At 37.6% G+C, this 14,587-nt stretch overlaps 1 protein-coding gene across 1 annotated transcript in view; it reads right to left on the reverse strand.

Moving 5' to 3' along the window:
- The window catches only part of PREX2 (phosphatidylinositol-3,4,5-trisphosphate-dependent Rac exchange factor 2), a 126,905-nt gene that overhangs the window by 40,380 nt on the left and 71,938 nt on the right, over positions 1–14,587 (reverse strand). Inside the window, exons 31-35 of the mRNA XM_009076873.1 lie at positions 14,467–14,584; positions 8,649–8,690; positions 5,878–6,095; positions 3,051–3,153; positions 311–454 (exon numbers count right to left, since the gene is read on the reverse strand). Of these exons, the coding sequence (XP_009075121.1) occupies positions 311–454; positions 3,051–3,153; positions 5,878–6,095; positions 8,649–8,690; positions 14,467–14,584 (625 nt within the window). The remainder of the gene's footprint in view (positions 1–310; positions 455–3,050; positions 3,154–5,877; positions 6,096–8,648; positions 8,691–14,466; positions 14,585–14,587) is intronic.

Here is a 14,587-nt window from a genome sequence, read left to right on the forward strand (position 1 = left end):
TAATGTCTACAAAGAACAAAACAATACTGATGAATGAAAATTCACTTTGCTGTTGGAGAATCATACAACAGGCATAAACTTAGAAACGTATACCCATGCCCCCATTTTTTATTACAAACCTCAGCATTTCTTAAATTCACATTTTAAATCCAAGTTCTCAATAAATGGCCACATTAAATACCATATTTAAAGATAAGCAATGCGCCCTTATGGTTACAAAGGATTTAAATCAGAGTGAATGAGTAGGGTTTTAAAGAGAGTTAATGATTATGTGAAAGAAGCAGAGCAGGGCGATTAAAACTCATGTTACCTTGTGAAAAAAGTACTGGGTGGATTTTAAATCCCCCTCCATTCTTCAGCCTTTGAGGAAGCTGTTCAAAATGGTAAGCATCAAGGTAGAAGTAAACCTTCAGTGTTTGCCGGCTTCCTTCTGCTTGGTATGTGATCGGTACATCTGAAAACACAGTCAGTGTTAGAATTTCATTGAAAGCAATAGCACATCCTTTTCCAGAAACTGTTGCACCCAAAATTCTCACAGTTAGATTTAAAAAAAAAATCACTGCAGACACAAACTTAATATATTCAGTATTTTACATTACACGTGGAGTTGCTGTGGTCACTTTTGGCCTATCACCAGGAGGTAGATAAATAGAAAAGCAGTGACTGTCATCTTTGTCAGCCTGTCAATGGCAGCAAAAATATCTAAGCAAATAATGTAGTTGGAGACATTCTACTCATGTTCCCCGTAAATCTGAAGAAACATAATCATAGAATGGTTTGGGTTGGTAGGACCTTAAAAATCATCTAGTTCCAACACCTCTGCCCTGGACGGGGACACCTTCCTCTGGACCAGGTTGCTCAAAGCCTCATACAGCTTGGCCTTGACTACTTCCAGGGATGGGGCACCCCCAGCTTCTCTGGGACAACCTGTTTCAGTGCCTCACCAGACTCGTAGTAAAGAATTTCTTCCTAACCTAAACCTGCCCTCTTTCAGTTTAAAGCTATTTCCCCTTGTCCTCTGACTATATGCCCTTGTAAAAAGTCCCTCTCCAGCTCTTGTAGGCTGCTTTAGGTACTGGAAAGCTGCTATAAGATCTCCCTAGAGCCTTCTCTTCTCCAGGCTGTCTTCGTAGGAGAGGTGCTCCAGCCTATCGACTGCACATCTATGTATGGCACACGGTTTGAAATGACTGGAGGGATACTTTTAGCCGCATTTCACATGCCTTTCTGAAGTGCACAATATCTGAGATCAATGTGATATAGAGAGTCAGATTCTCCTTAGATTCGTGTGGAATAGAACACAAGTAAATATACAGTAGGTATCAGCATATTCATTCAATTGCTATTAAAAATTAGGACTCAACTGAGAAAATAAATGTATTATGTTAGAATATATAAAACTGTAAGAGCACATCCCATAATACTTTTACAAGTCATAATACATCAATTGGTGCAGAGTTTGGGGCAACCAACAGTCATTTGGGAGTTATAGTGATTCCCCAACATATGTCATGTGTGTCATGTGTCAGATGATTAACATGCAATAAGCATTAGCAAAAGTTGATGAAAATTTTCTGTTTAGCTAAATCTCTCAGAGGAAGTCAGTTTACTTCAATTTAAGGGGTTTATATATTGTATTGTTTCCATGCATAAGTCTCCAAGCTGAAAGCAGTATCAATAAAATTCAGTGACTTGCATTAATATTATGTAGTTTTTACACGTAAGAATAAATCCTACTATACCTAAATGGTAAGGATTGCAAAGGAATAGAATATTTTTCACTGTTTTTAGTAATAAGAAGATCACTCCTTTTCTTTTATTGATGATACAGAATCACAAATGAAAAAAACCAAAACCACAACTCCACATATTTGCCGGTTTCTTGTCTTCTGTAACCACCGTCGCTGTGGTGGCAGCACATAAACCAAAAGGAAATCCTGAATTTATTACAGTCCTCAAACACACAAACTTTCCACTTACTAGCACAGACACCTCATTTGAAAGATATAGCAATACAAACAGCTCATGACATAGCTATAGGGTTATCTCCCCATCAGGAGGCCCTTATGTAACTCCATTTCCATGCTGTTACCTGGCTTGGCAGAGCTTCTTTTTAAAACACTCTGAACAGGGGTCTTACTTGAATCATACCAAAATAACTGTGGCCTTATGTAGCCTAATTTTAACTGACTACCAGCCCTGAGCTACTGAATTCTGTGGAGCAGAGGAAGCTTTGTGGAGTAGCTTTGTGTCTTCTGGTTTTAGTTACTTGCACAAGTTCTCTCATGTGTGGTCTCAATCCAGCAAAGGAATTGTTTTAGAATGGATTGATGTGAAGCAGACATGCTTTCCTCCTTCCCAGGGGAGTTATTAGACAGAAAAAAAAATGAGGGTTTTTTGCTCACTAAACAAAGTTCACTGCAGGAAAATATCTACTGGTTGAACAATATTAATAAAGGAATGGCTCAAAATAAGTAAATGATATAAACAGCAGACTGCAAACAGTCCCCTCCTGTGCGTTGGAAGACTTTTGGGAGGAAAGGTTCAGGACTCTGATCATTTGCAACAGCAGGTCTCAGGGAAAGCTTCTTACCCAATATAAAGCTATCCTAATGGTACTTGCCATCTCCTTTCAAGGAACTCTTCAAAGATCTACTTTATACTTCAGATGATAAAATGAGATGGGGTTTATGCTTCTCCATCTCATGTCAGTTTCATTTCCCTATTAAGACCTTCAAGCTATTTTTACACAGTTCTTCAATAACAACTGGGTCTTCCAGGGACTTTCCTGATGCAGTCACATACTCCCAATGGAAAACTCAGTTAAGCAAACAATTTTTCCCCCAAGGTTACTGACATTGCCAGATAACAATTCTGTATTGTCACTGACGATAGCTGTATTTCAGGACATCTAAGAATAATAGGAGAGCTACAGATTTACTTTTCTCCATAATTCCAAGTTATATAATATTCCCCGTGGGAGGTGATGTTCTAGGAAAGAAAAATGTTACAAAAACAGTAAAGCCCAGATATTAATTTTAATTACTCACTCGCAACTAGTGGTTCTGGCTCTGATTGTCTGAAGTAAAAAGTAACTTTTTCCAAGTCAAACAATGCAACCAATGTATCTTCTAGCATGGCTTGCTCATCAGCCTAAAAAAGGCAAAAGAAAAATTGAAAAGGTCATTTCAGCCAGATGTTTTCCCTACCAGAAATAATATAAGAGAGCAGGACATAAAAGTAACTACAGAATGTTGCACAACATTTCCTTGATGCAGTGTATAATCTACTTAACTCCTAGATAATGCAAATATCTTTGTTTCTGTTAGCTCTTTCCAAGGGCCTAGTCCAAGATTATAAAAATTAATGTCATCATTTCACATAGTAAATTAGTAGGCCATATATAGTTACCATTACTTCTCATGGGATTTAATCCAACAATTCTGTAATTATTCTGTAAGACACAAGATTTCAATACCTTGCCTTGGAACAAGGTCTAGCTTGTAAATTAATGGAGGGGAAATGTGAAAAACAAATTCTTCTTTTTAGCAATTTTCTTTTAAAAATGACATAATTTTAGGATTTCACTTATAAACAATTGGCAAGTGTTCATTGTGCTCACTCTAAGTGGCAATAATTGAACAAGCAGCTGAGAACAAGTACAGCTCAGAGTGACTTGTACCTTCACCTACAAAACTCTAAAAAACTTACTAAGTATGTAGATATGCCAATATTCTGATTTGCATCTATGGTTCACTCTCTGTACTCCTGAGCTAAAGAGATAGTTAAATAGATCCATGACTTCTCAAGACACTATACTGAATCTTTAAAAAGGAAAACAGTAATCTCTGAGTATTGGTTATCTAGAGTTAAATGTGCTGAGCAACTACAACAGAAATCAATGATCACTTAAAGTAACCCTATTCCTTATAAAGCTTTCCCTTAGCACTTTAGCTTAGCAAAAGCCAAAAGGATATCTGAAGCATACATTTTTCCTCCTCTAAGAAGTGAAACAGTAGGACAGCAAAGAATAATAAACTAGCTGCCCATAAATTGAGAATAAACTATAGTTTACTGCATTATAGAACTGCAAAATTTTTCCATGATTTTTTCTGATCTATATAGTGCAATAGCATTCCCCTTAGTACTTATGAAATCCCAAATCTGCTAGAAATAGGTTATCTCTTGGTTCAATTTATGAAGTCTCTACGGACAGAGCAGTTTTGTCAGCAGAATAGTCTGAAAACCATACAGTGGCGTGGGAAATCCTTGCACAACTGCTCATTCTTTACTGAACTCTAGTCATAATGAGTGCAATTTCCTTCAAATACCCTTGTTTAAAATAACATGGATCATTTGTAAGCCAAATAGAGCTGAGAAGGTATTGAAAAAGTTGCCTTTAAATACATTTCCCTTGGTTAAGAACCGTTAGACAGAAAAGACTGCATGTTATTTTCAATTTGACAATGCATACTACTGGTATCTCATATGAAAATAGCTAAGAAGTACACATTTTCACTACAAAGGAAATCACTAAGCTCTTGAAAGAAAAAACGTAAGTATTCAGTGCTGTAAAGACAACAGTTGCTTTGTGATAGCATGACAACTAATCACATGATAAAACCTAAGACAGGCACCAATTGAATTTACTTTTAAACTCTAACCCATATTAGGACATGTTCGTGCTGTATGGTGCTAAAAAGCACTGGAGACTCAAGACATGAGTCCAAGCCCCTCAGACAGTGCCTTCTTTACACACTCTTCATGTGGATAAAAAGCTCTCCTGTTTCTCTGAGGCACTGATTTTATCTGTTTGTAAGATGTACATGTTGTCCTGACACAAACCCATGTAGGCACCTCAAATATCCGTGACACAGTTGCTCACACTAGCTGAAGTCAATGCTCTCCAACAACAGTACAGACTTTATGATTGTTGTATAGAAACACCTTTAGTTTTACCGATCTCTTTTGCTCTAAAGAGATCTAAAGATTTTTTTTGCTCTAAAGAGATCTAAAGATTTTGCTCTAAAGAGATCTAAAGATTCTTAGGTCAACTTGTCAGCAATTTGTTACCAAGATAGACAAGGAAAGAAAAGAACACCTTTGATATTAAGAACATAATTTGTTATTTATGTGGAGTTTTATACAGTATGATAGACCAAATGGGATATTTTCAATGAGCAACTCCAAAGGTTGAGAAGACTGCCACAGAGCAGATTGCACAGACTTCACAGTTCTGGTTAGCAGGAACCAGTCTAGTGTGAGAAGCATCTTAAACAGCTGAAGATGCACTTTGATAACTGGGGATTAAAGGACTACAAAGCCATGTCCCTTTTTTAATTGTTTCTTAAGCCATGGCTCTTTGCCAAGCCTTGTGAAGAAACAGCTGATTTCCAATTACTCTGATAGGATTTGCCTTATGACAGGAGTGAAACAGACCTCCATGTTTAGTCTTTTGACTACTATAGACTATCATTTTTGGGGGGAAGGGGTAATAAAATTGACCAAACCAGGTAATTTATTTATCTTGCACTGCTGCTTATTGCAAACTGAAGTTCTGGTTAGCACCTAATACTACATTCACTCCCAGGAAAGAGCTAGGATAGCAGTGGGGAGTCAAGGGCAAACTCACCATCTGCTAACTCAAAGCAAACACAACACCGTCTTTGTGGGAAACATACTTCCCACATCTTAACCAAACATTTCCCGCATCTGTAATTATCTAAATTGCAATTTTGCCAAATAGCAGCTAATTAAGCAGCAAGCTAAGCACAAAGGACATAGAAAATCACACAAATATGTTCAACTGTGTCCTTAGTTCAGCCCCTACCCCATAAACAGGGGCTGTGACCAAGCATACCACATGAGGAGTCTTACCAGGTTTGGTGAGAGCAGAGACTGGAAATGAAGGAGAAGACCAGCACTGGCTATCTGTTCCAACCACCTTCTGCTGGCCTCCACGGTCTCCATTTCATATTCTTTGTTGTTGTCAAACATCTGATTTAAGGCCACCATTAGCTGCTCTGAAAATGCGCAGACTGTGGCCACTAGGCTCTGACAGAAGACCATGTCTCGCCTCAGCTGTATCTCGCTATCTGTGATGGGCAAAAGCCAGAGGAGGAAAAGCAATAATGGAATAGGAGATGAATTAACAGTAAAGGAGCCGGGCTGGAAATTTTTTCTTTGTTTTAATGCCATGTAAATTACGAGTTTACAGCCTAACATTATTTCTAGTAAATATTACTCCATGACCAAAACTCATTTTCCACATTAAAATATTACTTAATAATTATCAAATTATATGTAAATGTATTTAAAATCTGGAATTTAAAGCATTTCTTCATAAACAATGTACATTTATCTTGTAGATTATAATGTACATGCCATCGATTCTATGTACTTTTGATGTCACAAGGGGACAGATCTGAGCCACATCTCTGCTGTAAAGTGAGAACAAGCTGGGCACAAAAACCTTTACTTTCCACCAGAAAGCAAGGATAGTCAGAAGATCTGAACACGACTGCATCATCTGGTCAACTCCACACCTACCAGCTGGGCAGGGCAGATGAAGACTGTCTGCTGTAAAGCACAGAGTGTTGCTACCAGAACACAATCTATCCAAATACAATATACACTAATATGAATCTATAAAATAAGCACAGAACAGCATCACATATCCAGGAAGCAGCAGAGATTTACGGTGTCAGGAAAGTCCAGGACGGGTCCCTAGGTAGATGTCTATGGAACATTAGCAGCTGATTTAAATTAGGGACTAGCTAACCTACCAATTTATTCTGGAGGGCACAGTCATTAGATTAGTTAAAGGTCAAAAGAGTTAGAAAGGGAAACATATTCTGAATAAAGCACAAAACTGTGGTAATCAATATTCAGTGCTTCCTTCTTCTCTTTTCTGAAGGTCTTCAAGTAATGTTATCATTATGAGCTGTTAGACAAACATCAATCATAATGGTACAGGTAGACTTAATCTTTCTCAGAGCAAGAGAAGTAGATCAGGTGATATCAAGGTCTTTACAAAGCCTAAAATATTTGTCCTCGCATCTAGATTCCTCTACCTCTAGGAGGCTTAGCTTCTTTTCCACCTTCTCTATGGAGCTGACATGAATTTAGATGACTGGATAAGTCAGCAAAAATAATTCTGTTACTACTGACTTTAAAAATATGCTTTCATTGCACTCAAGTATTTCTCAAAGTAACCTCATTCTGTCTGTTTTCCTTCGGAAATCTTCTTCAAGTCTTTTCCTCAACTATTGATAATGGTGAACACTCTTTTACTATCATTTATGTTCCATTTGCCAGTTTCTCAGGATCTCAGGAATGTTTTCCATAAATGGTTAAATCACTACTGTGTCTGCACTGACTCATTGCTTTTTGTTTTGATTATTCAAATTAACCTCTCCAATCTCGCAAGTTGTGCAAATCCAATACAGACATAATTTTTACCTTAAAAAACTCCACCCACCTCTAGCTTTAAAAATCCTACTGGCTTCTCCATAGTCAGAAACTTTCCAATGTCATAGGAGTGCTCAGGGATTTGAGCTCAACACATATTCTGTCTCCTTGCATTACTCAATTTTATCTCTGTTTGTCTAACAGCAGCTGACTTTCGGTGCCTTCCTCTGTACTGCCTGCTCCTGAAGCAGCCCTCTCATGTCTCCAACACCTCATTTCCAAACCTCATTAATACTACTTGAACATTAGATACTGCATACAAGAACACTTGGGGCTCTTTTCACGAAAATATTTTTATACGAAAAACCCTATAGAATTTACCAACTTATGAAACCATATACACAGGAGAAACTGCTTTTAAAAAATCAAGTCGAGGGTATTTACTCAGGACACTTCTTATTTTAGAATACCTGAGGAATTAGTAAAAACTTTTCTAACATTTAGAAGAAATATGACAACAAACACATTCTCCTTTACAAAACTGATGAAATAATCATGGAATAATAAAGCATTCATCTAGTGTTGCAAGATGGATGAAATAATCAGCTTTCACAGGTAAACTGCCTACTTGAACACTTACACACCTACAAACTGTAGAGAAACTTGTTAAGTATCATTTCCTAAATACTGATTCACTGACATTTATTTTGCAGACACATGTGCCTCTTTTGTGTATCTGAGGCTGTATGTTGTGTGGGGTGAAGGCAGAATTAACACACAGAATAAACAGAGCCTTTCCAAAAAAGGATGGACTTAGATATTCTCTGAAAAAAAGAGAAAAGGTATGGGTTAAAATAGTAAGGTAAGTCTGGAAACAGGTCAGAATGAAAAGAAAAAACAGCAAATAGGAAAAAGCCCAAAAGAAGAAAGACAGGACAAGCACAGTGATTTAGTAGTTACTTCATCTGCCAAGATCCAGAGCAAATGACCAGATAAGGCATTTTGCATTAAGAATTTTAAAAAAAATAAAAAATGTGCAATGTTGGTCAAAAATGTCCAGAATTGCGTTCTTCATGAATCCTTACTGTAAACACAGGGATAAAGTTGTTGATTATTATGTTTTATCATATCTGAGATTTTCCCCTTTCTCTAAACACAGTATTCTGTCCAAAGGCAAAAAAAAAAAAATCTCAAACCATCCACATTCACTTCCCCCTTCCCAAAACAAGCAAAATTACCTGTATACTCAAGAAGTGCCAAGAGTATTCGTGCCTTCACCTCTTAAAGAGAAAAAAAAAGAAAGAAGAAAATATTTTGAGGTCATGGTTAAAAGTATTCTCATCAGCATAATAATGCATTTGCAGTTTCTCGGTTTATGCCAACTTAACTCCAATTTCTTGTGCAGGCAGTCCTGATTTCTAACTACAAACCAGTAATGAGTCTCAACTTCACTGAATTGTACATATGACTTAATAAAATTGGTAATAATCAAAAGCACCAACACTGAGAAAGACACATGAAGACGTAGCTGCTATCTCAGAGCATGTGTACCAGTTAGCCAGCGCAAGTCCATACATGAGGAATTCAAGTCTTAAAACTTTGAAAAACAAGACCAGTTTTTATTGATTCCCACATTACCCTAATTCCTTCTTCTCCCTCTCTTGTGCTCTTTTGTTCCATACTTTAAAATCGCCAATTATCCTTATTTTAATGTATATCAAAGCATCTAGGAAAAATAAAACAGCATTTTCACAGAATCATAGAATTTAAGGGTTGGAATGGACCTGACAGATCATCTAGTCCCAACCCCCCTGCCCTAGGCAGGGACACCTCCTCACTAGATTAGGTTGCACAACGCTTCATCCAGCCTGGTCTTGAACATTGCCAGGGTCAGGGCAGCCACCACGTCCCTGGGCAACCTGTTCCAGTGTCTCACCATCCCTAAGGATGTAAAAAACAAAAGTAAAAAACTTTTGTCTAATATCTAACCTAAACTTCCTCCCCTTCAGTTTGAATCCAGTACCCCTTGTCCTATCATTGCAGTTCCTAACAAAGAGTCCCTCTCCAGCTCCCTTGTAGGCCCTTCAGACATGGAAAAGTTGCTATGATGTCTCCACACAGTCTTCTCTTCCCCAGGCTGAACAGCCCCAACTTCCTCAGCCTGTCCTCATAGGGGAGATGCTCCAGTCCTCTTATTAACTTCGTGCCCTCCTCTGGACTTGCTCCAACAGTTCCATGTCCTTCTTACGCTGAGAACACCAGAACTGCACTCAGTATTCCAGGTGGGGTCTCACAAGAGCAGAGTAGAGGGGAAGAATCACCTCTTTTGACCTGTTGGCCACACTCCTTTTGATGCAGCCCAGGATTCAACCAGCTTTCTGGGCTGCTAGTGAACACTGCCAGCTCATGGTGAGCTTCTCATCCACTGTCACTTCCAAGTCTTTCTCCTCACTGCTGGTTTTAACTGCTTTCACTTTATTCCCAGCCTTCAGGGTTTTCTTTTGCTTCAAATTTTTTTTTTACTTAACAATATATGAAGTAAAAACATACAAAATAAAAAGTCTTAATTTACACTGACAACAATTTGGGTTTATATTTCTTTACACTTCCTGCTCCCCCTTTCCTTTTTTCTTGGGGGTGGTACTTCTCAAAGTTTGCAGGCTGAAGGAAGCGATTCTTCCTCTTTATGTACCAGTGTTTAGGTATGTGTTAACCACCACTGTAAATGTGTTCACCACCACTGCAAAAAACAGGCAGGTTAAAAAGCTGCCACAAGCTTAGAGAGTGTCAAACTTCCTGCAAATCAGTTGTCTTACAGATACTACCTGCAGGAACACAACGCCACTTTGCATGCTTTCACATCATTCCAAACTTTCTTTCACACACCCAATTTTCTCTGCAGTTCTATTCCAAGCCGTGCTCAGCTGACCAGCAGTTGTCATTGGGCATATGGACAATAAGATAATTTGGTAATGTGTTGCCCCCTACTAAAACTAACCTAATAGGTTTGAAATTTGAATGCATGAGAGACATCAGAATTGAAATTGGAGTTGACAGTATCAACAGAACAGTCTGGACTCTGTGTGCACTTGACTGCAAATATGAAAAGCCAAAATCTTCCCCAAAGGTGACAAAGATTGGAAAAGAAGAAAACCTTTCAAGCCTGGTCTTTATCCGTGCTGTACACACATTGTGAAAAGAACTGGCAGTGCCTATGCTTCAGAAGTCTGTGCCCAGTATCTCAAATACACGCACTGAAACGCTTCAAATTACTGGTTATTCTTGAAAATTGCCTGGTGATAGGTCTTTGCATTAGCCTTCTGTCTTTTGACAAAACATTTAACAGAGATTAATAGCCTGACATCTTGTAGTCCAAACATAGCTTAGTAACTGAAAAATATATTATAGGGAAATATAGCTTTTACCTGAATAATATAGATACATTGAGGCTATTACTTGCAGCTTGTTTTATATAAGATTTCATGGATCTTTGAATTCAAATGTATTTGAGGTATCTATAAATAATGATTTCCGGCATATGGGAAAATTACAGGACACAGCAACCTCCCTTTATCACTGCTGTAAGTCTTCTGTGTTTCAAAATATAACCATGGACAAAAGAGTATTTTTAGGTTATTTGTATAAACAGAGACTTTCCTGGGGTTAGAAGTGAACCTTCAACAAATACCGAATTCTATGGAAGTTCACTCCTTCTTGCTACATGGCATATGGAAAGGAGTAACTCCCAAGCAATTTTTCTTTAGATTATGGTTTGTAATGCAAAATGCCTTCAGCGCCTTTTATTCTTACACATTCTTTTGTACTTTATTAAAAAATCTCATAATTTTTAAAATTGTTCTCCCAATTCCAATACTAACAAAAAGAAAATTGACCGATCTGAGCAATCATTCTCAAGGCATTCTGAGTTTTCCCATTTTTCATACTTATTAAAGAAAGTAAATGAAAAGAATCCTAAAATCTAGGACTTAAAAAAATCTCATCTTTGTGGGGCTCCCATGTCTCCTTCTGCTTTAAAGCACTAATCAATTTAATAGATTCTTTAATGCCACAGAAAAATGAATAAAAATTATGATAGCCTGTGATTTTTATAAAGAGAAAAATGATTATGTTTTCAATACAGAGATGCATTTATTGAAAGCATTCATCCTTACTTTAGCGTTGATCAATAATGGTTAAGTATGTTTATAACAACTGGAAGTTTTAATTACAACGATTTTTTTCTCCATGGTGAATGAAGTTCTATCTGTGGTCTCTTTTGACTACTTCCTCTTAAACCTGCTAGAAGAGACAAATATATGTGCTTACCTCAATTATTGAAATACTGCCTTTTAGTCATAAACAGGAAGATTCTTCTAAAATCCCAAGACATTGTTCAACTTGTTCTCATAAGCCCAACTAAACTGTCAAATTAGGTGGCTTCTTTTGTTTTTTTTCTGAATGAGTCGAATAAGAGGGGAAATGGGGAGACGACTCTCTGTACTATGTGTTAGCTTTTCAGCCAGAAATAGCTCAGGGTAGTACTAATGGTACTAAGGTATCCTGACCATCTGTGAACACGGTGTATGATGGCAAGACTGGAAAGGAGGAAACAAGAAATGAAGATATGAAGGAAAAACTTAGCTGTTAAAAACATTTTTAACCCTGCTCTGTGCTCATCTGATTTCAGTTAAATCCAGCTGCTAGTTGTGTCTCAAGTTTAATTTACATAAGCCTAAAACTGTCTAAGTCATAGCAGTCTCCCAAAACTGCCTGAGGGGCATAGTTCTGCCCTGATTCTTTTCAACACTGAATTACATATACCTGTCCAAACATGCCTTGGTAACTAAGGCTTGAGAAGCAGTTATTCACTTCCATTCCCCTATTTCTTCTTCATGCTATTTGTGTCAGGGAAACCACAAGTGCCTAGGCTTTCAGGTATCCATTACATCACATCAGCTTCATGGTCACATATTCAAATCAAATCTATGATGAAGACGTGAATCATGATTCCTCGGAGTATTTCTCAGGAACAAGTATTACTGATCCCAGTTTGGGAGGTGGTGGTGGTGGAATAGGAATCAACTTAAAGGAAAAACAACAACTATAAGAGAATAGAAAGATGTAAAGACTGATGGTGAATAAACGATCTAAGATGATAATTTTACATGCAAACCTATGTATTTGGGTAAGAAGATGGGACAGAAGCCACTTGCTGTGAATCTTTGACAAAAGCTCAGATGTCATGGACAGAAAGGGAGAGACAAGAATGTTTAAAATTGGCAGATAACTTCTGATACACAATTATGACAGAAGGTAAGGCAGAGCATGTGCTCTTCTCGAACACCGCAAGAAAAATGTCTTTTACTATTTAGCTGTTTGTACCGCGCACCATTCACAAGCATGACAGCTGCAATACAGTTAGTTACTATAATTTATTAACAGAGAAAACCATCTTTACCCTTAGTTTCTAAAACACTAGAAAATGCCAAGTTTTATTGTGCTGTAAACATCAAGACTCTCCTGATAAATATCACCATTACATTGCAGTAATATAGTAAAAGAATATTTTTTTTATTATAAAGAGGCAGTCATTTGGACCTTGCTGAACTCTGCCAAAAACTCTGTTGTAGATTCAACCCTAAATTTATCTGAATAATCTCAGCTCAATGATGAAAGTTATTGAAGGACCAATGTTAAAATGGGTTAGGTCTATTAATCCTATTTATGGGCAAACAAGTTATGTGAAAATGGTCTGTTAATCTTAGCTTCAGAAGGAGGGCAATGAAGGACTGAAGACACATTTCCATTCCTCCTGAACTGTGAAAGAAACCACGATTAATACTCGAATATAATTTGGTTTAGGCTGAATATTGAAAAAAAAAAGATTCAAAAATACTTATTCATTTATCACTCAGTGACAGCCACCATTAAAGTAAATAGAAGCAGTCTTAGTATTGGAGAGTCAACACACTGCGATTGACTTCAAAACCAGGAGATATTTTTGTGGTTGTTTTTATAGTTTTCAAACCCAAGGCTTGAAAATATGATTATATCTGATACCAGAAACAGTAAAAGTCAGAGGAGGATGAGTTTGGTTTTTGAAAGTTTATATTAATAAAAGTTATCACAAAGTTTTTTCCAGTGACCTAAAATTTAGGTGTTTTCTTATGAGACACCATGGAAATTAGCCAACAAAACAGAGTAAGAAAACACAAATAATCTAAAGCTATACCTGACAAGTTTTTGTTCCCAAATAGCCTCCTCGTGCAAGCATTTTTATAAAAATAATTTTGCCCATTATTTCTGTTTCTTTACCAAACAGCACAGGAAATAAAGCAGAAACTACAGGCAAGATATTCTGGAGAGGAAATCCAAGCTACTTTCTCATGAAGATAGAGGAGAAAGCAGAAAAACTCAGCTCACATTGTCACTTGGTGATGAAAAGGAGCAGTGTGCTTGGTAACTTCCAGACAGTGGTGGAAGGGAGGCAGAGAAGAAGGAGCGATAGCATCAGTTGAGAGGGATTAAGTGAAATCCATGGCTTTATGGCAGAAGCAGGAGAATGATTTTAGAGGGATAAAGATTCCAGATCAATGACAGATATGACCAAGATATAGGACAAAAGTTGCCCTGCAGTCTTCATCTTTCAATTTAAGACAGTAGAAAAAAGAGTCTAATTTTCAGAAAAGCCTCATTTTGGTCTATCAGCCCCCTGAAGTTCTGTGACAAATGAGTCAAGCTCATTGGACTTCAGCAGCAACTGAAATAACCTATCACAGGCAACATATGGTTCCTTTGTTTTCACTTGTCAAAAGACTATTTTCTCTTCAGTATCCGAAGCCAAGAGGGTAAGCATGAGACAGTTGAGATATACTCCACTAACCTTGTTACTAAGAACACAAAAAAGTCCTGAAATTCAGGCCTTTCCCATAGACTACACTGTGTTCAGCAAGCCTTGCCTAGCAGCAACATGAAGCAGTTGTCTCCCTCCCCTTCTCTTTTCTCCTTTGCATCATTAATGAAGTATTTATTTATGGTCATGTTCTTCTTACTAACCTTCAACAAATTTTCTGATATTCTGGGCAAGACTCCGGACGCTGCTGGGGAGGTTCCAAGGGTCTTGCTTGATGTGGAGCCGTAGCCTTCTTGGACAGTTAAGCTTCGGTTCCATTTCCTG

The sequence above is a fragment of the Acanthisitta chloris genome, unplaced genomic scaffold (genome assembly GCF_000695815.1).
Source record: "Acanthisitta chloris isolate BGI_N310 unplaced genomic scaffold, ASM69581v1 scaffold1076, whole genome shotgun sequence".
Lineage (NCBI taxonomy): Eukaryota > Metazoa > Chordata > Aves > Passeriformes > Acanthisittidae > Acanthisitta > Acanthisitta chloris.